Source organism: Ovis canadensis, chromosome 1, assembly GCF_042477335.2.
Source record: "Ovis canadensis isolate MfBH-ARS-UI-01 breed Bighorn chromosome 1, ARS-UI_OviCan_v2, whole genome shotgun sequence".
Lineage (NCBI taxonomy): Eukaryota > Metazoa > Chordata > Mammalia > Artiodactyla > Bovidae > Ovis > Ovis canadensis.
In genome coordinates this window covers 123,391,926-123,415,897 of record NC_091245.1, presented here as the reverse complement: position 1 = coordinate 123,415,897, position 23,972 = coordinate 123,391,926, and the positions used below count along the sequence as shown (strand labels likewise).

General features: G+C 61.4%; 1 protein-coding gene across 10 annotated transcripts; it reads right to left on the bottom strand.

Moving 5' to 3' along the window:
- Positions 1-7,202: 7,202 nt before the first annotated feature.
- LOC138433996 (caldesmon, smooth muscle-like) lies at positions 7,203-22,732 on the bottom strand. Of its 10 annotated transcripts, none has more exons than XM_069577737.1 (17): positions 22,300-22,654; positions 14,981-15,094; positions 13,708-13,780; positions 13,486-13,623; positions 13,141-13,224; positions 12,858-12,938; positions 11,776-11,886; positions 11,438-11,481; positions 10,389-10,461; positions 10,167-10,304; positions 9,821-9,904; positions 9,508-9,588; positions 8,994-9,296; positions 8,431-8,512; positions 8,081-8,167; positions 7,787-7,867; positions 7,203-7,614 (listed from the first exon to the last, which is right to left on the bottom strand). In XM_069577737.1, exons 1-16 carry the CDS (start codon positions 22,335-22,337, stop codon positions 7,818-7,820), a joined length of 1,581 nt encoding a protein of 526 aa, XP_069433838.1. In that variant the 5' UTR covers positions 22,338-22,654; the 3' UTR covers positions 7,203-7,614; positions 7,787-7,817. The 10 variants fall into 10 exon arrangements, with proteins under 10 accessions (XP_069433838.1, XP_069433829.1, XP_069433846.1 ...); XM_069577728.1 differs by having other exon boundaries at positions 8,994-9,299; positions 22,300-22,400; XM_069577745.1 differs by lacking the exon at positions 13,141-13,224 and having other exon boundaries at positions 8,994-9,299; positions 22,300-22,732.
- Between the last annotated feature and the right edge of the window lie 1,240 nt (positions 22,733-23,972).

Genomic DNA, 23,972 nt, shown 5'->3' with positions numbered 1-23,972 from the left:
GGCTGACAGGGGCTGCTCTGTTCTTGGTTTAACCAGAAGCTGCAAACTGGGTCCCAATGGCCTGCAGACTGTTTCTAGAATGTTCCTGGAGTGGCAGCTTCAGCAGGACCAGGGGCCACAAAGCTTGGAACGCTCCGTGTCTGCTCCTTCAGGGGAAAGTCTGCTCAGGGTCCTGTCCTTTGAAACTTGCCTCTCTGGGGCTGGAGTCCCCTCTGCACCCGGAAGTGCTGTCACGGCACAGGGTCAGGGTCCTATCCTAGACTCAGGCCCTGGAGCCCCTTCCTCAGTGTCTGGGACCAGAAAGGACCCGAGTGGGTGAGGGGCCGCCCAGCATCCAAGAAGGCCAGGGCCGGGGCTGGGGGCAGGGGGGTTCTATTTTCATCACTTGCTGGCGGGGTGTGGCCCCCAGCCCAGTCAGGTGGTGGAGCAGACACATGGCATGGCCTGGCACAGGACTCTGCCCACAGGAAGCCCGGGCTGGGTGTGTGGGGGGATTGCTCAACTGGGAGCAGGGAGTGGGGACAGGCGAGATGCTTACTGGGTGAACCCCCACCCGGTACCTTCCTCGGCTGCTTCTGCTCTGGGAGGAGGCATGAGCACAAGAGAGGAGAGAAGAGAGTCAGTTTCCAGCAAGGCTGTTCTTGCGCCCTGTGAGAGTCGGGGTGTGCTTGCCTTCCTGCTCCCTGGGGTGTGAGGGGAGACGCTGTCAGGAACACAGCACGGATGTCTACACACGTGTGCACACACCCCACGGCCTTTTCCTGGAGACATTTACCCCCCTGCTGGGTCCTGGAGTCTGCCCGTCCCCTACCCACAGCCCAGCCCAGCCCAGCCCAGCTCCATTCAGCTGCTTCCCCCTGCAGGAAACCTGGCGAGTGCTGGTCTCTGGGCTCTGCACGCCCCCCTCCCCATCCACCCGGCCCAAGTCCATGGGCACAAGCCCTCCACCCAGCCCCCAGTTCTGCACCCTCGGTGCCCAGGAAGGGGTCTTTGGGGTCCAAGCTACGCCTGCGGTCCTGTCTGCCCCGGGCACTGCCTCCTCCAGAGGTGACTGACTGATGGTTTCCAGTGTGCTCCCCCTCCCTGGCCCCTGGGACAGGGCAGAGGGCAGGGTCAGCAGCCCCTAGGGCCATGATGCCAGGTCTGGGGCAGGTTTATGGGCACAGTGGCTCTGTGGCCTCTGGGTCCTCAGGGAAACTCTCTGGTCTTTTCTCAGGAGGCCCAACCCCCAGCCCCCGGCCAGTCCATCCTCTAGCCCTGGGGTCTTCACAGCCAGCCCCCTGCCAGGGGCAGCCCGAGGCAAGGAGCTGGAAGCAAGGGTGTGGCTCTCGCCATACCTTTGATGGGCGCAGCCCCTGCCCAGCACCCCAGCACTCACTCATACTCATCCACCCTCTCTTCCACGTCCGACATGGCCTCCTCTTCCCTCTACAGAGAGAGACAGAGAGACAGTCCAGGTTGGCAGAGGGCCAGCCGCTCATCTCTGTGGGAAGCCCTGAGCCTGCCATTCCCCAGCCCTGGACCAGCTGCACCGGACCCGCGCCCCTGTCATGCAGAGACGCCCTTTCAGCAGGGCCAGGCTGCAGGCTCCTGAGTCTTCTGCAGCCAGGCCTCTTCCCAGGGAGCACCTCAGCGACAGGGAGGAACCCTCAGGGTCAGCCGATGCCTGGGGCCAAACTCGGGGCCCACGGTCACGGGGAGAGGCTGCTGCATGAGGTTCTGCCTGTGAATCACTCAGAGCCACCGTGGGGCAAACACGGAGGACGGAGCATGGCTTCAGGGCCTGTGGAGGCTGGAGGGAAACCCGAGGGACACGCGGCTCCAGAGCCGCCCAGGGCCGCTGTGTTGGTGGCTGCACAGACACACACAGGTAAACGGCCAGGGGCTCACCCTCACATACAGTCACACACCCACAGCACACAGCAGACACACACCAACACACACAATATCAGACACACACCAGATACCAGACCCACAGAGGCTAAATGGAAGGGAGCTCACCCTCACACGTGTGCATACACACGCAGCACACAGCAGACACTGGTTACACCAGACCCCAGACACATGGGGACTTTGAGCTGAGCAGGGAATCAGGCGGATCACAGATGAGGGAATGCCCACGTCCCAGCCTGTGTGGTGGTTCCCGGGGGACCCTGGGCAGGTGTGGGGTCTGTTCATCTTTCACAGCTGCCGTCTCTACGAAAAGCCCAGCTCCGTGGAGCTTCTCCAGGGTGTCTTCCATGCGGCTCTGGGAACAGAAGCTGGGGTCCAAGCCCCACTCCCAAGGCCTGAGGCAGCCCAGGGCCCCACATGGGGAAGCGTCTTGCTGTCCCAGTCGCTGTGAGCACACGGAGAGGCCAGAGGGGTGGCTGGGAGGTGGGCATGGCTCAGGATACGAGCTCCACGCCCTGTGTGTGTGACCGTGGGAAGGCTGTTGGCCCCTGTGCCTCAGTTTCCTCTTCTCCAAGGGGAGGAAGGCTGGGGTGAAGGGAGGCTGTACCCAGTGCTGTGGCCACCAACCTGTGACTCAGGCTGCAGTGACGGCACCCTGGACGGGGTGCTGATGCCCACTCACCTGTCCCCCAGACCCCACCCTCATGGTTGAGACCCACCCAGGCACCTGTCTGCAGACGTGCGGTGAGCCCCAGCTCTGGCAGGTGGCATGGTGTCTGCCACAAGGCAGCCGCTTTGTGGCTCAGAGGTGCTGAAGGAGCCCTGCCCATAGCCCCCAGGGGAGACTGCCTCAGGCAGCAGCCTCAGGCTGGTGACTCTTCTGAACCTGCTCCCAGTCATCCAGTCCTGCTGGGTCGGGGCAAACAGACCTACAGTGGGGCAGGCAGGGTGGGGCTGGCAATAGGGTGCTTTGGATTGAAGCTGGCTCCCCTGGGTGGGGGTACTCATCCCAAAGAGTCTCCAAATGGGGAGTGGGGGAAGAGCGGCAGGGGGACAGCCCCCAGCCCAGGGTGGGTGAGGACTGGCAGGTCAGCACTGCTCCCAAGGGAGCAGTCAGGCCAGGGGCCTGAGCCCCGGGAGAAGTCCGTCACCCTGGGGTGCACGGAGGCCTCCAGGGAGGGGGTTGGCCAGCCTGAGGTGCAGCTCTCACGCTCTCTCTGTGGCCCTGCGAGTCCCCCTACTCCTGTAAGCACAGCTTCTAAAAATAGAGCCGCTCAAGAGGCAGGTCGGGGTGGGGGAGGGCTTCCAGCCCAGAAGAGGCATCTGAGATCGCGTCCAGGCACTGGTGGCAGGAAGGAGGGGGGCCAGGGGGACCTCCAGTTGGAAGAGGGGCCAGAAGGCCCACGCCAAGCCCCCATCTGTCCTTTCTAGCAGGTCGCCATCACAGCCAAAAGGCCAGGGTCACCTTTCTTGGGGAATAAAACAGAAACACTGGCCATGCTGTCAAAGACCAAGGTTTAATACCCAGCTTTGCTGTGTGACCTTATCTGAGTCACTTAACCTCTCTGCGCCTCTGTTAACCTATCCATGAAACAGAAGAGCAGAGGCCTCACCCTCAGCCCTGTGCCCAACAGGCAGCTGGACTCGTCCTGACAGCAGCTGTTGGCCCACCTGCAGAGCTGGACCAGGGCAATGAGATCCTCCCAGGTTCCTGCCCGAAGACCCAGGGTAAAGAGGAATTCGGGAGGTCAGGTCTCCCAGCTGCACGAGGACAAGAATGAGCCTCAAACACCCATCTCCAGGTGCCCCCCCCCAACCCCCAGCCATGTTCCTTCAGGAGGGAGCGGTTCTCCCTGCAGAGCTCCAGCAGGTGCTCTCCCCAGTAGGATGGGGGGCAGGGACCCTGGGGTGGGGGCACTGGACTCAGGGTTAACACCCTGACCCAGAGAGCCGGTCTCCCCACCCAGGAAACGGGTCTCTCCACGCTGCTCAGCCGTGGAGTGCCCTGTACATGTAGCCACGCATTCTGGGAAACAAACTCATTCAGAAGGACAATGCAGATAGTGGAGTGCAGTTTATTACACTGGCGGGCCCAAGGCAGAGTCTCCTCTTAGCCAAGGACCCTGACCAGCATTTGTGAAAATCTTTTATACCCCATGTGTACGTGTCTGAACCCACCACTCCAAATTCCTTGAGACTTACGTAAACCAAGGAAAATACAATCCCAATATCCCCATGATTCAGGTGCTATGTGCTCGAAAAGTCAAACAGTTAGCCAATAATCAATAAACCTGAGGTTACACTCTGATAGATACAGAAAAATTTATGGCCTGTCTGGAGGAAGGGGTGATTCATGTATGTTTTCTCTTAGGCGATGAGTAACCTAGATAGATCTTCAAGGTTCCCTGGTCTAGAGGGGGTCTTGTCCTTCTGTTGTTTTCATAGGCACTAAACACAGAGTTCAGAGTTCACTGGAAAGGTGGCTGAGCATGATCAGCATGAACAGGCCTAAGATGGAGTCCAGGCCCTATGAATTCCTTCATCTGGGGTGTGGCCCAGCCCTGCATCTGCCTGGAAGGGCCTCCAGGGTCCCTGGTCCCCTGGCTGCTTCTGGTGGGCAGGCTTTCTCAGCAGTTCTGACAGCTTCTGAACCCCATGGAGGAGAATGTGGCCACGAGGACTGTTCTGACTGGTGTGGGCACCCACGGCCCGGCTCTGCTCCCCGGTGAGGGGGGGAGGACCTGCCCAGGATGGGGTAGGGGCTCCCCGCCTAGAGGGAGGAGGTGCCAGGAAGGGGAGTCCCCGAGGGTCGGAACATCATTTCATTTAGAGGCCTGGCCTCTCCATCCTACAGAGGAGGAAAGAGACCCAGGGAGGGACAGCTATTCACCCAAGATCTTCCACCCACCCCAGGCCTTCAGTGGGACGTCTGTGATTCACACCGGAGTCTCCAGCCTCAGGCTAAGGGTCCGTTAAACTAGGTTCAGGGAGTTATCTCTGAGACTCCGCCCTCTAAAGCTCCCGAGGGAAGCGGGCCTCTCCCAGCTCTGACACCCAGTCAGAGTGGACACTGCGACTTCGGACAGAGGGCCCAGACTACAGGGCATGCCTCTGCTCTTAGAGCCTGCCCCAGTCTTACCCAGAACAGGAGCTGCCAATGGGTCTTGTGGTGTCTGCTCTGCCCTGTGGGGTCTGGGCGAGGGCAGGGGCTGGACAGGCTTTAAACAGGCCCGCGGCCTGGTGGTGGGAGAAATGTGTGCGGGAGTCAGGCTGAAGGTGGTGGGGGCAGGGGGGGAGGGGGTGTTGGCTGCTATTTTGGCAGGTGCCAGGGACAGGGCTAAGGGAACATGTACCCCAGGCCATATAAGCACATGTGGTCTTCCAGCTGCTCAGATAAACTATTTAAAACCAGGACAGCCATGCAGGGGACAGGAGAGAGCAGGCACATAACACAAGCCAGCTGTCTGTCCTGAAAACCCCAATAAAGCAGATGCCAGCAGTCAGGAAGGCAGGTTGGGGCAGAAGCTCAGCTGTGGTGATATGTGGACAAGGGTGCTTCCAGGCTACTGGCTCCTCTAGCGGGTGAACACCCTTAGTGGGGAGGCAGGCTCTGGCGGCCTCAGTGAGCACACCTACAGAGGGGTCTGCTTGCCCCCTAAGCCACGTGGCAAGCCCTCCCCCACTGGGCAGGGAGTAGACCCACTGCAGGGTATCAAATTCAAGGTCAAACTTCCAGCAAAGAGCAAGGGTTCTCTTCAAAGAGGCAGCTGGTTGAGTAGAGGGGTAGGGAAGATGGTTGAAATTCAAGACACGACAGCTTAAAATTACAATCTGCTAAACCCACTAGAATACAATGTCCACGCGGCCAGCACACGGGCCTTGCATTTGCTTGTACGCCTGTGTCTGCGGCCTCCAGCACAGCACCTGTGTCATGGAAGGGCTCGGGACAGGACAAAGAAGAGGAAGCAAACCTGGGATAGGCCTGCTCTCTGAATTCTCAGGGCCCCTGTCCTGCCCAACTCCTCCTGGGCCCTGAGCCCCGGCCCTGCCAAGGGCTGCCTGTGGTGATGCACGCTCCTCTCTGTGGGCAACGATAGCCTCTCCCCACTTTCCCCCTCGCCTGACCCACGTCCCACCCCTCCTCAACTTTGTTGCCTGGGGAGCCCCAGGCCCCATCCAACACGCGCTCCTCACCTGCTCTTCTATTGACCTGGCCCCGTCTCAGCTGAGGCTGTCCTTCCACGGTCCCCGGGGGCCTCTGAGCCCAGTGGCCCTTCCCGTACCAGTAGATCCGGGGCAAGACCGGCTGAAGCCAGGAGCCAGCAGCTGGCACCGGGGGACAGTGAGCAGCCAGGCTGCCACCCGCTCTCCTGGTCTGGCTCCCGGGAGCCCAGCCAGGCTTTGTGTCCTGCCCCGAAATCTGCAATTTAGGAACCGCTTTTCCTACACCTTCCCTTAACTCAAGCTACTTCAGTGGGTGCCTTGTAAGCTCAAAAGTCCTTCAAATGGGACAGAATTTGCTTCTGTGGATGCTTGGGAGAGGGCTCTGGCACCCGAGGCCCCACAGGAAAAGCCTGGCAGGTTCCAGGCATCCGTGGCCTGACTGTGTGTGGGATCCAGGAGCCATCCTAAGGCAGGATGGACTAACTCAGAGCACAGGCGGCCGTCACTGCAGCCGCCACAGCTGGCCTGCCCTGGACGCCCTGCCCTTGCCCACGAGGGGAAGTCACCTCTCAGAGCTAACAGCAGATGAGGGACAAGAACGCAGAGACCGTGCCCGCGGCCCTGGGGACCCACAGGAGGCCTGGCACAGGAGGCGGGCGTGGTCAGGCGGGTGCCCGGGCTGTGTGCTGTCCTCACACATCGCCCTGAGGTTGCCCTGGGCGTGCGTCCCCCCTCCCCCCCGGAAGGGTGAATGCAGGGCCTTCGTGTGTAGAGTGAGTGCAAGAGGGTGGGCAGTGTGGTGCTGCCCTCTGCACCCTTCCCAGGAAGCCCCAGTGGGCACTGAGGGCTCCCCCCGGGGGCAACAGCACCAGCCACACAGAGCACGCAGAGCTGACGGCACCAGGCTGGCTCTGGCTGCTTGGTCTACACACAGCTCAGCGTCCCCTCTGGCCCAGGAGGGCAGGGGAGAGGAGATCTAGGTGTGGGGGCAAGTGTGCTGGGCTGTGGCCACAGAGGCTGCCGTCAGACAAATACCTGCCCCGCTCGAGCCCCCACAGCCAGAACATCATCCCCACACTGTTTAGCCTCCACTGAAAAGCAAAGCTTCTGGAAAGAATGATTTTTAAGGAATTATTGGTCACACCTGAGAGTGAATGAGTTTATCAGCTCTTTCCTGAGTGTGGGGAGGGGCACAGGATGGGTTAGCCAGGACAGCAGGTGGGGTGTGAAGGGGAGCAAGGCAGGGCCTGGGAGAGGTCAGCATGGCTCCTCCAGCCTGGCAGGCAGCACAAGGACAGTGGGGGCCAGCCTGGGAGAGGTGCACGGAGACACTGGTGCGACCTGACGGACCCGGAGGAGGAGGAAGAGCAGGAGTCCACGTGGACAGGGTGGCGAGGCTCTGTGCAGACGCGCAGTGCCCGCAGCAGGACAGGCATGGGGCACACCTGCCCCAGAGGGGCGGGGAGGAAGCTGGCCAGCATCCTCCCAGGTCCAGTGTGGAAAGTGGGTGGGAGAGGCAGCCAGCGCGGCTGCTGGCCTGAGACTGGCTCCTCACACCTGCGGGACCAAGGGCGGTTAGGACAAGGGGGTTCATGGGACGGGGCAGGGACACCCCCTTTTCCCCAGTCCCCCCACGCTGGGCAGGGCCCAGGCCTGCTGTGGAGGAGTGGGCGCCTGCTGGCCCATATTCTCCAGGGATAGCTGCCCCAGCCCCTGGGACCCGACTCACCTTGGCACCCAGTGGGGGCTCTGGCTTCTTCCTACACTGGGGACTCTTGCCAGCTTCCGACTCCTACTGCGTCTCCTGGTTCTGGGCATCAGGACAGAGACCGGGCTCAGGCTGCTGCAGAGTCCCCTGGCCCGTCCCTTCCTGGGGGAGGACTCCAGGCCCTCCTTCCGCCCTCTGACCCACAGGCTTCCCCACAGCCATCCCGCATGCAGAGCTTATCCACTATGCTTGGGGCTGTCCCTTCCCTGACAGGTCATTCCACTACGAGAGGCCTGCAAGGGAGATGCGCAGTACCTGTGGGCCCTGCTGTGCTGACTCCTGGGCCCTGCTCATCCACAGGTTGAGCTGTGACTTCTCCACCCCTGAGAGCTGCAAGTTCTCCTGAGGAGAGAGCTCCCACCTTGGGGCCGGGCTGGCATCTCTAGAGGGCCCCCCTCCCCACATCTACACAGCCAGGCCATAGGACCCTCCCCCAGAGCTGTGTGAACAGCTGGGCTGGGGGCTCAGCAAGAAGCATGGCCGGGCCCTCGAGTCCGCCAGACAGACGCAGGAAAGCATGGAACTGTCCTGCAGTGCCCAGGCTTCAGCTCTGCAGACCCCAGGCTCAGCGGTCTGCAGACGCCTGGCAGGCCCAAGCCACTCACCTTGTCGCTGGAGGCTGGGCCCTCGGCTCTGGCCCACCAGCGAGGGGGACTTGGCCTCCGCCTCCGTGCTGGGGCTGCTCACCTGGACGGAGCAGGGGGCGAGTCATGCGGGAGGACAGGCAGCCCGGAGCCCCCGCAGGCCAGGCTCACACCATCAGCCATGGAGCAGTGGCAGCAGGCCGGTCCTCTGCCCCCGCCTGCTGCCTCGGCTGTGGGGGTACAGGCCCAGGGCCAGGCCAGTGGACAGGGCTTCCAGGGATGGGGGAGCTTCTAGAAGCATCTGAGGCTTCCCTGGAGTCTGGGCCTGGGGTGAGGGTGTGGTGTGGCTGCCAGGTGAGACCCCATCCCAGTCCCCTGTCCTGTGGGCAGCAGAGCAGGCAGGGAGGGGAGACAGAGCTGGGGCCGGCCTGGAGGGAGGAGGACAGGAGAAAGGGAGGAAGCCAGAGACACCGGGAGGACAGCAGATGGGAGGACAGGAGACAGGGAGGCCGCCAGAGATGCCAGGAGGACAGGGAGGCCACCAGAGATGCCGGGAGGACAGGGAGGTGGGGGGCACCGTGCACCTGCAGAGTGACAGGCGGGAGGCCACCAGCCCGGGGCAGAGGCCCCGCCGAAGATTCAGGCTCCTTCTCAGGCCCAGTGCCCTGCAGCCTCCTGGGGCTGGACGGGTACTCTGCTGAGGCTGAGTGCTCCCAGTCCTGAGGCCACACTGGGGCCATGGCCCTGCCTGGGGCCGGCTGCATCTCGGGGACTGGGGTCTTCTCGAAGACGGTGGCTTTCTCAGACACTGGTCTCTTCTCTGAGTCGCTGGCTTTGTCTGGAACTGCCCTCTTTCCTGAGACAGCTCTCTCCTCCAGCACAGAGATCTTCTGGAACATGGAGCATTTACTGGGGCTGGGAGTCTCAGGGTCCAGGCTTGCTTTTGGCTCAAGTGTCTTCTGTGCAGCAGATGGTTTCTAGGAGTCCGCATGTGCCCTGCCCGCCAGCACCCCCTGCCAGGCCTGCCGTGGAGGAGTGGGTGCCTGCTGGCCCACGATCTCCAGGGAGAGCTGCCCAAACCGCTGGGCCCCCACTCACCTCGGCTCCCAGCAGGGCCTCTGGCGTCTTCCTCCACTGGGGCTTGCTGCCAGCTTCCAACTCCCTCTGTGTCTCCTGGTTCTGGGCATCAGGTCAGAGACTGGGCACAGGCTGCTGCAGAGCCCCCTGGCCCGCCCCTTCTCAGGGGAGGACCCCAGGCCCAACTCCTTCCACCCTCTGACCCGCAGGCTTCCACATGGCCGTCCCGCGTGCAGAGCATCTCCACTGCACTCAGGGCTGTCCCTCCCCTGACGGGTCATCCCACTATAAGAGGCCTGCAGGGAGACCGGGGCCAGAGGGGCATATGTGGTACCTGTGGGCCCTGCTGTGCTGACTCCTGGGCCCTGCTCATCCACAGGTTGAGCCGTGACTTCACCCCTGAGAGCTGCAAGTTCTCCTGAGGAGAGAGCTCCCACCTTGGGGCCGGGCTGGCATCTCCAGAGGGGCCCCCTCACCACATCTACACGGCCAGGCCATAGGACCCTCCCCTGGAGCTGTGTGCACAGCTGGGCTGGGGCTCAGCAACAGGCATGGCCGGGCCCTCGAGTCCTCCAGACAGACGCAGGAAAGCATGGAGCTCTCCCACAGTGCCCAGGCTCCAGTTCTGCAGACCCCAGGCTCAGCGGTCTGCAGAGCCCTGGTGCGCCAGGGCCACTCACCTTGCAGCTAGAGGCTGGGTCCTCTTGGCTCTGGCCCACCTGCTCCTTTTCGAAAAGGTGGCGCTTGCTGGTGACATCCACGGGAGCCACGGGAAACTCAGTGTGGAATGGGTTTGCATACCTGATAGACTCTGATCTCTGGGAGCAGAGAGCACAGGCCGTTGACTCTGGAGGCTGAGGCCCCTGGCATGCCCAGCACACTCCAGGGCCCGGCCCTCTCACCTGTATGGCCGAGAGGTATTGCTCCACCTTCAGGCCTAATTTGACCGAGCTGGCCGGGAGCCTCATGCTGGTGCTGCAGGGCAGGAAGACAGGGCGAGACTAAGCAGGTGAGTCCTTCCCACCCATGGGACACTGGGCCTGCCCCTGTGCCCCACCTCACTCTGGCAAAGAGAATGTGGCCTCTGTACACAGACGGTGGGGGCTCCCTGTCCTCCCAAGACACGGTCCTTTTGGCAGGACCCCCAGGCCAGAAACAGCTGCTATCCCTGTGATGTGGAGTCAGTCCCGCCTCAGACGCTGCTCCCCTCTCTCCACCTTCCACCCTCCCGAACCCCAGGCTCCCCTTTCCAGATCAACCCCATCCTGCCCTCAGGCACAGGCAGCATGAAAGGCCCATGACCTGGGTCTGATGCCCTCCTGAACCTGGTGCCCCAACCCTGCTCCCCGTGCTGCCACGCAGGCTAGCTGGCCTCCATGTGGACTCTGTTCCAAGCCCCTCCACTTGCCGACCCTCCGTCCAGAGCTGCCTGCAGTGCTCTCCCCACTTCACATCCCCTGATGCCCTCCGCCCCCTGCCATCGCCCTGGTGTCTCATAGAATTCTCCCCACCTCATGCTCCCTGACGCTCGCCATATTCTGCCCTCACCCCACTCTCGCAGGCTGAGCTCCCTTGACTGCAAGGGGCTCCAGCCCTCGGTTCCTGTCCTGAACCCCTGGGACCTCTGAGCCCTGTGGTTCCTGCGTGTCTCACTCTGAAGCAAAGGCAGCAACTCCCTCATCCACTGTGTGCCCCACGTCCCCAAGCCTCGCCCAGGACTGCTGGTCTCAGAGACAGTCTTGGGGCAGATGGTGCAGCCTGCGTGCATGAATCCCCAGTGCTTGACTCAAACGACCCCAGCACACCCACTCGCCCCCACCCCGCCCCCGGCAACCCATGGCCCAGGACGTCCCCTCCCACCCGCCTTCTCCAGGCAGCTTGACCCTCCCCTTGCTGCACCTCATGCCTCAGCCCCACATCAGATAGAGCCCCAGGGCCCCCAGGCCCTGACCTGCGGGTTAAGGCCGCCTCTGAGCTATCTCTCCGGGGGCTCATCTGGAAAGAGAAGAAAGGTGCCAGTGAGCCGGGTCCGTGGCAGCCACAGCCTCCACAAGGGAGGACTTGCCTCTCAGAACACAGCCCACCCTGGGTTCTCGCCTGCACTCTTCTCTACACAGACCCCAGCCACACCCCCATGAAAGGCTTGCCTTGGGCCTGGGGCATGGCCCCTCCCATCAAGCCAGGTCAACAGCCCCTCCTTGATGCCCCCAGATCTTCTCAGGGTGCCTCCTGCCTGCCACCCCACTGCCCCGAGCCCTGCAGTGAGGGGCCCACAGCAGCCAGGCTCACCCTGAAGGAGATGGTGTGGGGGCTGGAATGCTGCAGGCTGCTGCTGAAGGTGGGCAAAGCCACTGTTGGCGAGGGGGACTTGGCCTCTGCCTCCGTGCTGGGGCTGCTCACCTGGACGGAGCAGGGAGCAAGTCATGCGGGAGAACAGGCAGCCTGGAGCCCCCACAGGCCCGGCTCACCCTAGCAGCAAGGGGCGGTGGCAGCAGGCTGGTCCTCTGCTCCCGCCTGCTGCCTCGTCTGTGGAGGTGCAGCCGCAGGCTCAGGGCCAGGCCAGTGGACAGGGTTTCCAGGGATGGGGGAGCTCCTAGAAGCATCTGAGGCTTCCCTGGAGTCTGGGCCTGGGATGAGGGTGTGGTGTGGCTGCCAGGTGAGACCCCATCCCAGTCCCCTGTCCTGTGGGCAGCAGAGCAGGCAGGGAGGGGAGACAGAGCTGGGGCCGGCCTGGAGGGAGGAGGACAGGAGAAAGGGAGGAAGCCAGAGACACCGGGAGGACAGCAGATGGGAGGACAGGAGACAGGGAGGCAGCCAGAGATGCCGGGAGGACAGGGAGGTGGGGGGGGGCACCGTGCACCAGCAGAGTGACAGGTGGGAGGCTGTCAGCCTGGGGCAGAGGCCCCGCCGAAGATTCAGGCTCCTTCTCAGGCCCAGTGCCCCGCTGCCTCGTGGGGCTGGACGGGTACTCTGCTGAGGCTGAGTGCTCCCAGTCCTGGGGCCACACTGGGGCCATGGCACTGCCTGGGGCCAGCTGCATCTCGGGGACTGGGGTTTTCTCGAAGACGGTGGCTTTCTCAGACACTGGTCTCTTCTGAGTCGCTGGCTTTGCCTGGAACTGCCCTCTTTCCTGAGATAGCTCTCTCCTCCAGCACAGAGATTTTTGGAACATGGAGCATTTACTGGGGCTGGGAGTCTCAGGGTCTAGGCTTCCTTCTGGATCAAGTGTCTTCCGTGCAGCAGACGGCTTCTAGGAGCCTGCATGTGCCCTGCCTGCCAGGCCCCCATGCCAGGCCTGCCGTGGAGGAGTGGGTGCCTGCTGGCCAACGTTCTCCAGGGAGAGCTGCCCAAACCGCTGGGCCCCCACTCACCTCGGCACCCAGCGGGGCCTCTGGCGTCTTCCTCCACTGGGGCTTGCTGCCAGCTTCCAACTCCCTCTGTGTCTCCTGGTTCTGGGCATTGGGACAGAGACCGGGCTCAGGCTGCTGCAGAGCCCCTGGCCCAACTCCTTCCACCCTCTGACCCGCAGGCTTCCACATGGCCGTCCCGCGTGCAGAGCATCTCCACTGCACTCAGGGCTGTCCCTCCCCTGATGGGTCATCCCACTATGAGAGGCCTGCAGGGAGACTGGGGCCAGAGGGGCATATGTGGTACCTGTGGGCCCTGCTGTGCTGACTCCTGGGCCCTGCTCATCCACAGGTTGAGCCGTGACTTCACCCCTGAGAGCTGCAAGTTCTCCTGAGGAGAGAGCTCCCACCTTGGGGCTGGGCTGGCATCTCCAGAGGGGCCCCCTCACCACATCTACACGGCCAGGCCATAGGACCCTCCCCCGGACCTTTGTGCACAGCTGGGCTGGGGCTCAGCACAGGCATGGCCGAGCCCGTGAGTCCACCAGACAGACGCAGGAAAGCATGGAGCTGTCCCACAGTGCCCAGGCTCCAGTTCTGCAGACCCCAGGCTCAGTGGTCTGCAGATGCCTGGCGGGCCAGAGCCACTCACCTTGTGGCTGGAGGCTGGGTCCTCTTGGCTCTGGCCCAGCAGCTCCTTCTTGAAGAGGTGGCGCTTGCTGGTGACATCCACGGGAGCCACGGGAAACTCAGTGTGGAATGGGTTTGCATACATGACGGACTCTGATCTCTGGGAGCAGAGAGCACAGGCCGCTGATCCTGGAGGCTGAGGCCCCTGGCACGCCTAGCACACTCCAGGGCCCGGCCCTCTCACCTGTATGGCCGAGAGGTATTGCTCCACCTTCAGGCCTAATTTGACCGAGCTGGCCGGGAGCCTCATTCTGGTGCTGCAGGGCAGGAAGACAGGGCGAGACAAAGCAGGTGAGTCCTTCCCGCCCACGGGACACTGGGCCTGCCCCTGTGCCCCACCTCACTCTGGCAAAGAGAATGTGGCCTCTGTACACAGACGGTGGGGGCTCCCTGTCCTCCCGAGACATGGTCCATTTGGCAGAAACAGCTGCTGTCCCTGCCCCGTAGAATCAGTCCCGCCTCAGACACTGCTCCCCTCTCTCCACCTTCCACACCCTGGCCCCCAGGAACCCCATCCTGCCTTCAGGCACAGGCAGCGTGAAAGGCTCATGACCTGGGTCTGATGCCCTCCTGAACCTGCTGCTCCCCATGCTGCTCCGCTGGCTGGCTGGCCTCCATGTGGACTCCGCTCCAAGCCCCTCCACTTGCCAACCCTCCGTCCAGTGCTGCCTGCATAGCTCTCCCCACCTCACGCCTGTAGGGTGCAACCACTCCATTTTCAACAAATACCTCTTCTCTGTCAGGCCCTGCCATTTACAGATGAGGAGCAAAGACAGGCAAGGCGCTGGCCTGAGTCACATGGCAATGGGCACAGGAGCCAGGAGTGGTGCCCAGGCCTCCGTGCCCCCATGGCCACGTGGGTGCAGTGCAGGCCAAATGCCCTGTGCCCCCTCTCCAGGAGCCGGGGAGCCGCACAGGAGGCTGCCCCAAACCTGGGCTGCTACAGAAGGGCCCCTCCTGTGCCTCCACCTGCTCGCCCCAGCTCAGGTGAGTTCACTCGCTGGCTGAGCCTCCTGCCAGATCTGCGAACTGAGCTTGTTCAGAAGTGAGAGGAGATGCGTCCCCCGAGTGGGCCCTGTCCCCGCGGTGAGGCGTGTTGGGGAGCTCAGTCTCGGGGCTAGTGATCAGACCAGCAGCACCTCCTTCCCATCAGAATCCACGGGGGTCCACTAGCAGAAGGGGGCCGGGCTGAAGGGGCATGGTTGGCCCAGGGCCCGAAAACCCCCAGGTCGTGCCCCTGGTGCACGAGCTGTGCACCCACCTGAGAGGCGGGTTAGCACTCTCAGGAGCATGGAAGGATGAGCTAAGCTTATAAAATGCCCAGCAAGAGCGGCCCAGCTCACTCACACTGGTCCTGACTGCTGTCCTGACCAGCCTGGGGCCCACAGAAGGTCAGCCCACTCCCCAGGCAGGGGCAGCTGGTCCATCCTCACTGGGGTCCCACCTCCCATCCACACCTCTCAGGGGCTGGCAGGTCCTCATCATCCGTGGTGAATCTCAGGTTCCAGAGTCGCCGCCGGCGTTCTCGCTCCTGTTCCTCCTTGTCCTCCAGGGCCCACTGCTGGGTCCGGCTGGTGGGAATGGAGGGTCAGCATAGCCTCAGGGTGACGTCCAGAGCGTCCCCGCTGCTGACATCATGGGTGAGGGGAGCGGCGTGCCGGACTTCACCCTGCACCCCCACTGGAATGGCGGTCCACCCTGCCTGGGCGCCCAGGGAAGTGGCAGGGTGGTCACTGCTCAGCCCGAAGGAGGCAGGTGAACCTGGCAGAGCCCGGCTTTGATCTGAGGCTCTCAGATGAACAGTGACTGAGAAACATCCCAGCTCCCCGGCTCCCCGGCTCCCCTGGGATGTCCCAGCCCCGCAGACAGAGATCCCAGATGAACCAGCCATCCCCAAAGGGGAACCCTGCATTGCTTCCCTCACTGTCTAGGTGCTCCAGCCTCCTTCACCTCCGAAAACCAGCCTTCCCGTGGGCGGGAGTGAGGGGCAGAGCCTGCCTCTGGCCCCTGGTCACTTAGTCACTCACAGTCACTCACACCGGTCACGCTCCCAGCCATAGTCACTCACAGTCATTCATAGTCATTCTCAGAGCCATAGTCACTCTCATACCGGTCCCCCTCATAGCCACCCCCCAGACCCCGCCTTCCACCATCCTGCCTCCAGCCCCATGTCCCTACAGCACCCTGCCCCAGCCTCCCACCAGTCATCCTCACCCACCTGCCCGCGCACCTACCTCCCCCCAGTGCCCCGCTCCCATTTAGCCAAAGAGCAAAGAATTTCTGAGGAACCAAGCTGGGCTAGCCTCCCACTGGGAACTACAGGGTCACAGATCCACCAACCAAATACTGAGAAAGGGAAGTGAGCCCCACTCTGCACCGGGAGGGAAAGGGCTGGACTGCAGATGGGGGGACAGGACGGCCTGGAGGCCAGAGGCTCGGCCTACTGGGAGGGAGGCCAGGGGCGGGGCCCGCGGGGAGGGAGGCCGAGATTCCCCAGGGGCCACAGGGGAAGCTCCAGGCCATGTGGGCCGGTGCTCCTCTCCAGCAGTCTGGGCCCCGATCAGAAGGGTCCGGGGAAGGCCACCCTCTCGCCTCCCAGCATCACTGCAGGGTAGTAAGGCTCCCGCCTGGTTAGCGCCCAAACCTGTTCCCCAGCCTCTCCGCTGCCGTATTCCTACCGTGGCCTCGCCTGCCTCTACAGAGCCTCACATGCAACCACGGAAGAAGTATCATAGGAGCAGCAGACATGTTACCTGGAGGAAACCCACAAGTTTTACCAACTGAATGACATACAAAACCTATCTAAGAAGCTTCCTAAAGGAAAGAGCCCCCGGACCCTGGGGAGACTTCTGTAGGGCCAGGTCAGACAGCCTGCTTAATCCTCCCACCTAAGGGGGGGTCACTTCCCTGCACCTCCCCAGTCCTCCTTCCTAAAAGGGGCAGGAGCCACACCACCACCCTGACCTCTTCGTTCAGGCCCAGCGTCATGTTCGCTGACCTGGTGTTTAGTAAACTCACGTTTTTTGAGCAGGGCTCCCCGCCTCGTGAACAAAAGGACAGGAGGGACAAAAGACAAGGGGCAGCAGCGCTGGAGGGGACAGAGCTCCAAGGAGCGGGTGTGCTGGTGGAGCCGGCATGTGGGGCAGTGGGGGCAGGGGATGCTGAACTCAGCAGAAGGGGCGCCAGAGCAGGTGCTTGGGGACCAAGGGAGACGCGGGTTCACTCCATGTGTGGGGAACCACTAGGAGACTTAAGTGATGGATTTGGGACACAATTTGAAGGCAGAGTCTACTGGGTTTGCTGGGGGGCTGGATGGGGATGGGGGGCCAGCGAGGCAATGAGAAAAATGAAGGAAAGTGGGCTTGAGCAGCTCCTGGTGGTGCTTTTAGAAGGCTGGGGGCCATCAGGGAGGAGGGTTTCAGTTGATGTCTGCAGCAGTGGTGGTTGGGGGGGGGCAGGAGGACGTGAAGGGTAAGGAGACACTCCCTCGATGGAGGACACAGGAGCCAGCCTGGTGGACCACAGGAAGGGGATGTGCTGAGACAGCAGGAAGGGGCCCACCAGGGCAATGCTGGGCAAAGAGGCTCCCAGACCCTTAGAAAAAGCCCGATTGGACAAGAGTCAACCAGGGGGCTCCAGAAGGTGGAGCTTGTAACGCCCAGCAGCTGAGAAGGTTTAACAAGCAGCAGTATCAGAGATTTGCAAACAAAGTGTGGAGAGCTTGTCCCATGGGGAGAGAAAAGGCCATGGGACAGGGTGCATCCACCACGGTGCCCAGAACATGCATGCCACCAAACGTGGTGCCAGGTACAGGGGGCAGGGTGCTCCTCCTCGTGGGGTCACCAGATCTCTGCCTGACATGTGGGAGCACAAAGGGGCAGCAACCCTAGGCCCCACACTGGTACCTGCCCACACCTGGCTGTCAGCCTCACTGGCGGTGCAGACCTCAGCACCCCTGCCTGTCAGGGCTCAACTCCCCCGAGTGGGTGGGAAGGGCTCCAGCCCAGGCACCACGGCCTTGATCATGGGATGGAAACTGGACCATTCCAGGCCTCTGCCATCACTGACTCCACGGGAATCCACGGCCCCTCCAACCAGACCCTGATGCCCTCGTCCAGGTGAGAAAGGACTCCTGTACGTGGCTTCCCCTGGGTCCACAAGGTCAGCCCTCCCCCTGTGGACCCTCCCTCGAGTCCAGAGTTTGGGGTCAGCCATGCACTGCAGAGATGAGAGTCTACCCCCATCAGGGTGACTGGCCCACAGAACTGGGACTCCCCTGCACACCTGTGGCCAGGTAGGGATGGAACGCCTAGGATTCCTTGGGCCTGAGCAAGCCTGTTCCCACTCAGGCCACTCAGCCCTCAGGGGAGCTGCTGGTTTGTAGGTGGAACCTGGGTCAGACAGCATGTGATCTGTCGGAGCCTAGTCTCAGGGAAGTGACTCACCCCAGACAGCTTCTTGCCCAGAGGGTGGCAGCCTAGGCATCCTGGAGTGACCCCTAGCTGTACACCAAGACCCCACCGCTCACCTCGGTGATGTGGTCACCCCTCAACCACACCCCCCAGCCCAACAGAAACGTTATCTCCACCAAACAAAGAGATACCCTCTTAAGACAAGGAAAGGGAGAGGACAGGAGGGGTGGAGGTCAGGCTTCCAGGGGGGCAGGTGAAGCCCCAGGAATGATTATAAGGTACCCAAAGGCCCAGGGCAGTGCCAAAGAATGTTCAAACTTTTGGACAATTGTATTCATTCCACATGCTGCTAAGGTTATGCTCAAAATCCTTCAAGTTAGGCTTCAACAGGACGTGAACTGTGAGCTTCCAGATTGTGAAACTGGGTTTAGAAAAGTCAGAGGAACCAGAGATCAAACTGCTAACATCTGCTGGATCATAGAGAAAGTAAGGGAATTCCAGAAAAACATCTACTTCTGCTTCATTGACAATGCTAAAGCCTTTGACTGTGTGGATCACAACAAACTGTGGAAAATTCTTTAAGAGATGGGAATACCAGGCCACATTACCTGCCTCCCGAGAAATCTGGATGCAGGTCAGGAAGCAACAGTTAGAACTGGACATTGAACAATGGACTGGTTCAAAATTGGGAAAGGAGTATAACAAGGCTGTATATTATCACCCTTATAACTTATATGCAGACTCTATTAACTTATATCTATAACTTATATGCAGACTATATCATGCAAAATGCAGCTGGATGAATCCCAAGCTGGAATCAAGATTGCCAGGAGAAATATCAACAACATCAGATATGCAGATGATACCATCCTTATGGCAGAAAGTGAAGAGGAACTAAAGAGCCTCTTGATGAGGATAAAAGAGGAGAGTGAAAAACTGGCTTAAAACTCACCATTCAAAAAACGAAACTCATGGCATACAGTCCCATCACTTCATGGCAAATAGATGAAGAAAAGTTGGAAGGAGTGACAGATTTTATTTTCTTGGGCTCCAAAATCACTGTGGAAGGTGACTGTAGCCAAGAAATGAAAAGATGCTTCCTCCTTAAAAGGAAGGCTATAACAGCCGTAGATAGTGCATTGAAAAAACAAAGACACTACTTTGCCAACGAAGGTCCACATAGTCAAAGTTATGATTTTTCCAGTAGTCATGTATGGATGTGAGAGTTAGACCCCAAAGAAGGCTGGGCACCCAAAATTGATGCCTTTGAAATATGGTGCTGGAGAAGACTCTTGAGAATCTCTTAGACAGCAAGGAAATCAAACCAGTCTATCCTGAAGGGAATCAACCCTGAATATTGGAAGGACCAATGTTGAAGCTGAAGCTCCAATACTTTGTCCACCTGTTGGGAAGAGCCAACTTATTGAAAAATATTCTGATGCTTGGAAAGATTGAAGGCAGGAGGAGAAGGGAATGAGAGGATGAGATGGTTGGATGGCATCACCGACTCAACGGACATGAGTTTGAGTAAGCTCTGGAGTTGGTGATGGACAGGGAAGCCTGGACTGCTGTGGTCCATGGGGTTGCAAAGACATGACTGAGGGACTGAACAACAACAAAGGGCCCAGAGCAGTGCTCAGCACTCAGAAGCACACGTGTTTGGTGAATACAGTGACCAGTAAACCAATAAACATAGGAAGCAGTGAGGGCTCTGACATGTGCCTAGACAGCACCGGGTGCTCACAAGCGCCACTGACAGGAGGCCCCCACAACCTTGAGGAATGCAGGGGGGGTCACCTCCTGCAGATGAGGCTTCCAAGGCTCACAGGATCAACAAGGTACCCACGGCAGGATGGCCAGTAAAAGAAGGAACCGAGGTTCCTGGCCAGGGCAGCCTGTTAACCACAGGCCCAGTGCCAGGAAGGATGCCCAGGGAGGCTCCACCTTCTCAGGAGCCCAGGAGCTGAGCAGTCAGAGGGAGTGGGGTGCCTGGGATTCCCCAGGTCAGCTTGAGCTCCGGTACAGACTGGGGAAGCGGGTTTGGGGAGACCCAGCGGCCAACAGCTTGTCCTTTAGAGCGCCAGGGTCAGTGCACGCCAACACCCGGGGGTTTCGAGCCATGGCCACCAACTGAAGCCCCAGCAGCCACCCCCGCTGCCCTCACCACCTAGCTGGCACTTGGACACGCAGCCCTCTCCACTCCAGGCAGGCCTGCCAGCACCCATGCTCCATCCTTAGAGAAAGGGATCTCCTGTTCCCTTCTGTGGTTCAGGAAACTCCCTGCCCCCTGTGCTGGGGAGAGTCAGTTTGGCTCCCTCCCCCAGGTCCTTCTTCCTGAGTCTGCCGTGCCCATGGTCAGCAGCTGAGGGCAGGGGTGTCCCTGCAGGCAGGTTGATCGGCAGAACCTTTCCTTCCTAAGGGAATTGGCACACAGAAATCTGCTGTGTGACAGGTCAAGGCTCAGCTGCCTGGGAAGGGTTAGCAGGGGAGGGCACAGAGGCTGCCCCAGGGCATTCCGTGGAGGCCCAGGTTCAAAGGGCAGGTCATGAAACCCTTGGGAGGGGAAGAGCGGGTGCAGGCCTGACACTAGGCCCTCTGACCCAGGGCTAGTGTGCTGCCCGAGTGGAGCCAGCCTCCCCATGCAAGGGGCCATTGTTGATGGTCAGTGAGGTCCCCTCCAGCCCTGATGGTTTAGGGAGAGGTGCCAGGGAGAACCAGGTGTCTTGGGAGGTGGCAGGGCTGCAGGAGGCCAGGTGGGGAAATGATTAACCCCTCGCTCTGTCCTGGGCACCCGACCCACCATCCAGGGCTGGGCATCTGCATTTTGATCTGGCGCCAAGGATAGGGGGCCCACTGCCCCTCGGCTGCCCACGTGGGCCCTGCCTGGAGCCATGCTCCTCACCCTCTCCTCAATGACCCCATCGTCTCCTGGGAATCTCATTTGACAGTGACTCACAGCCCTTCCCTCTGCCAGCTGGGGCTTGTTCCCGGGAGCGGGGCGGAGGGTCCTGGCTCCAGCTGCCTCCTGGGCAAGCATTGGCAACAGCTGCGGCAGCCCAGAGCCCTGGGGAGGCAGGGCAGCTTCCCCAGGGCACTCGAGCCCATCCCTGCAGCCACAGGAGCCCAGGGCCTCTGAGCAGAGGGCCAGCAAAGACCAGCCCTGCACCATCAGCCTCAATGTACATCTGAGAGGACGCGAACGCCCAAGGCCCAAATGGCGACGTCAGAATCTCCCACCCACCCAGAGTTCTCCGCACTACGCATGACCCACACACACCCGAACACAGACAGTCCCCACTTGGAAACACAGACACTCACGCATCAGTCCCACACAGAGTCCAAGACCTTGACTACCAGCCCCACCCTCTGCACAGACCTTCCCTAGGTGTGACTGGGCTCTGAGATGCTGGGCCCCCATCCAGAGCACCAAGCACCTCCTTTCTCGGGGCATATCCTCCCCTCTCCAGACCCCACAGGCCTCTCCAGACCCCACAGGCCTCTGCTGTAGAGAAGTGAGGACAGAGAGTCCAGGGGGACCCCAGCCCTGGTAGAGGAGGTGCTGCCATGCCGGTTCCCTGGAGCTTGGGGTCCTTGTAGGGTTGGGGGGAGGGGAGGGTCAAGATCCGGATGGGAGGGTCTGCCCACACCTGCAGAGGCAGCCTGGCCTCACCACCCAAACGCCCGCCTGGGGCCAATTTCTATCAGCGAGAGCCTTCGGGTCAAGGAGTAGGGGCCCACGCAGCTGCTGCCCATCCACTACATGGGCCTCAGTCTTCTGGGGGTGGTGTCAGGGGGTCAGGAGATGCTCTTGGGGGGGGGCCTCAAGCGGAGTTCAGGAGTCACCAATTACATGAGGGTGCTGCTTCCTGGACACCCACCCCCCAGGCTTCTCTGACCCTGACTAGATGTTCAGCAGACAACGATGAGACACCCAGTCCCTGGACCCTTTGAAGGCCCCACTCGTGAGTGAAGACTGAAGCACAGAGAGGGAGAGCGCCAAGCGTGAAGTTCCCCAGCGCTGACAGCACCCCGAAACACTGTGCCCAGAGCCTGAGCCCATCCCTGGGAGGGCACCTGCCGGCTCGGCCTACTCACTGACCCTGCGAGGCAGTGTGGCCGCCTCTTCCCGGGAGGGGCCTCTCAGACTTTTCAGAGAAAGACAAGCAGTCAGGGGCGGCTCAGAAGCTGAGAATTGACCGTTTACCTCCTGAACGCCTCCCCAGCGCCCAGAGCGGCCTCTCTGGGCTAGACAGGCAGCCTGCTCGGGCCAGCGTCCACAAGGAGTAAGGAGAGCCGGGACCCCGGGGGCTGCACGGTGCGACCCCGAGCCTGTGGCCCCCGGAGCAGTCAGGACCCCGGCTCACCTGGACAGAGGGGCCGAGCTCTTCCTTCTATCTGACATGCCGCCAGACCGCCGCGCGTCCGGTCCGCTCCGCGCCGCCCCGCGTCCCGCCGGCGGCGCAGGTAGGCTCACCTGGCCTCTTATCTTGGGCCGCGCGCGCGCGCAGCCGCCCCGCCTGCCGCCTCAGATTGGCCTGCGGGTGCGGGCGTCGCGGACGGAGCCTCCCCGGTCCCCACCCTGGCTTCCCGGGGGTCGCCGCACCGAGGGACAGACGGATGGTTCGACGGGCTGACATGTGCCCAGGCCGCGTGGGGTGGGTCGGCAGCCCAGGGTGGGGACCAAGACTTCCTGCTTGGATCCTGTCTAATCAGCCCGCCGGGCCGCCCCCTCCCGCGTGTGCCCAACCGGGAGTGGCGTGCCCCGGGTCAAGCCTGCTCTCGGCCCGCCGACAGGCTGGATTGGACAACGGGAAATTCAGCTGGGAAACGGGCGGGCAGGCGGGCATCTTGGGTCCGGAGCCACAGCTCTCCTCAGGAGCTTGCGGGGCGCGGAAAACTGCGGGCACGCCCGGTGCAAAGCCCGCCCCTCCAGAAAGAAGAGCCGGGATCCCTTCTGCACACGCAGCGCTCATTGCTCCGAAGAAACCAAGGCTTCAGAGGCGCGCTTGGACTTAGGGCTGGCGGGGCAGGGGGTTGAACCCGGCCGGCTTCCCCACGGGGAACAGCGAACAGGGGAGTAGCGCGGGAACTCTGGAGCGAGTGAGGTACCACCTGGTTCCCTTTAGGTGCACGTGCGACTGCGAGCGCCTCCCATCCAGCAGGACCTCAGGGGACCAGGGAGGGTCAGTGCCTACCAGAGGAATCTTGTCTTCCCTGCGCACCAGAGCTGTTGCCGCTCCCAGAGGAAGGAGGTGCAACCCCCGACACCAGTAGAAGACAGGTGCAGGAGGGCTGGAAATGACACGGTCTGCTGGGTCTCGCTGGCCAGCCTGGCCGCCTTGGGGCGCTGATCCAGAGCTAGTGGTCTCTACAGTGCCTCCCAGTGAAGGGCTAGCCTGCTGCTGAGCAAAAAGCCTGGGCACACAAGGCAGCCCCTTCCCCAAACACCCCCTCATCCAGGGAGTCCTCCTTCATGGCTAGAGAAGCTGAACGACTTTCAAGGAATGAGAGCTGGAGACCAGGCTTTGGGCGCTGGCATGAATGGGCCATGTGACCTGGGGCCAGTCACCTGTTTCCTCTTTTGGGTAGTAGAAATGACACTTTACCCAGCTTCCTTCCAGGTTGTGGAGGTCAAATGAGTGTGAGCCTGGTGTGAGCAGTGAGAGCTACCCAAGGCCATGCAGAGGCCAAGGCAGGCCGGGCCACTGACTCCTCCAGGGGGAGAGGAAGAGGGGGTAGCAGCAGCCCGGCCCCTGCATGCTGGGACTCGGGGCCACCCCTCCTGGAGTGCCTGCTGTCCCCAGGGACCCAGAAAATGTCCTTTCCTTGGTTTGTCAACTGAGAAAGAAAAATATCCCTTGTCATTGGAAGCCCAGCCCTTCCAGGGACACTCCGTGAAGCCAGCAGTTGGGAGTGTCTCAAAAAGTTCAAACTTCAACACTGGTACTATGGACACAAAACCGAAAGACACAGAAGGCTGGTGTGCAGACCCCTCTGGAGGTGCAGGAAAGTAAGCTTTGTGCGTGTGTGTACAGGT

Excerpts from the sequence above, each read along its gene's own strand:
- LOC138433996 (XM_069577700.1), bottom strand. The coding sequence starts at position 22,337 with ATGTCAGATAGAAGGAAGAGCTCGGCCCCTCTGTCCAG. Across the intron at positions 15,095-22,299 it reads AGCTCGGCCCCTCTGTCCAG|CCGGACCCAGCAGTGGGCCC; the intron begins GTGAGCCGGGGT and ends CATTCCCACCAG. Across the intron at positions 11,887-12,857 it reads AGGCCCCGCTGGGTGCCGAG|GTGAGCAGCCCCAGCACGGA; the intron begins GTGAGTGGGGGC and ends TGCTCCGTCCAG.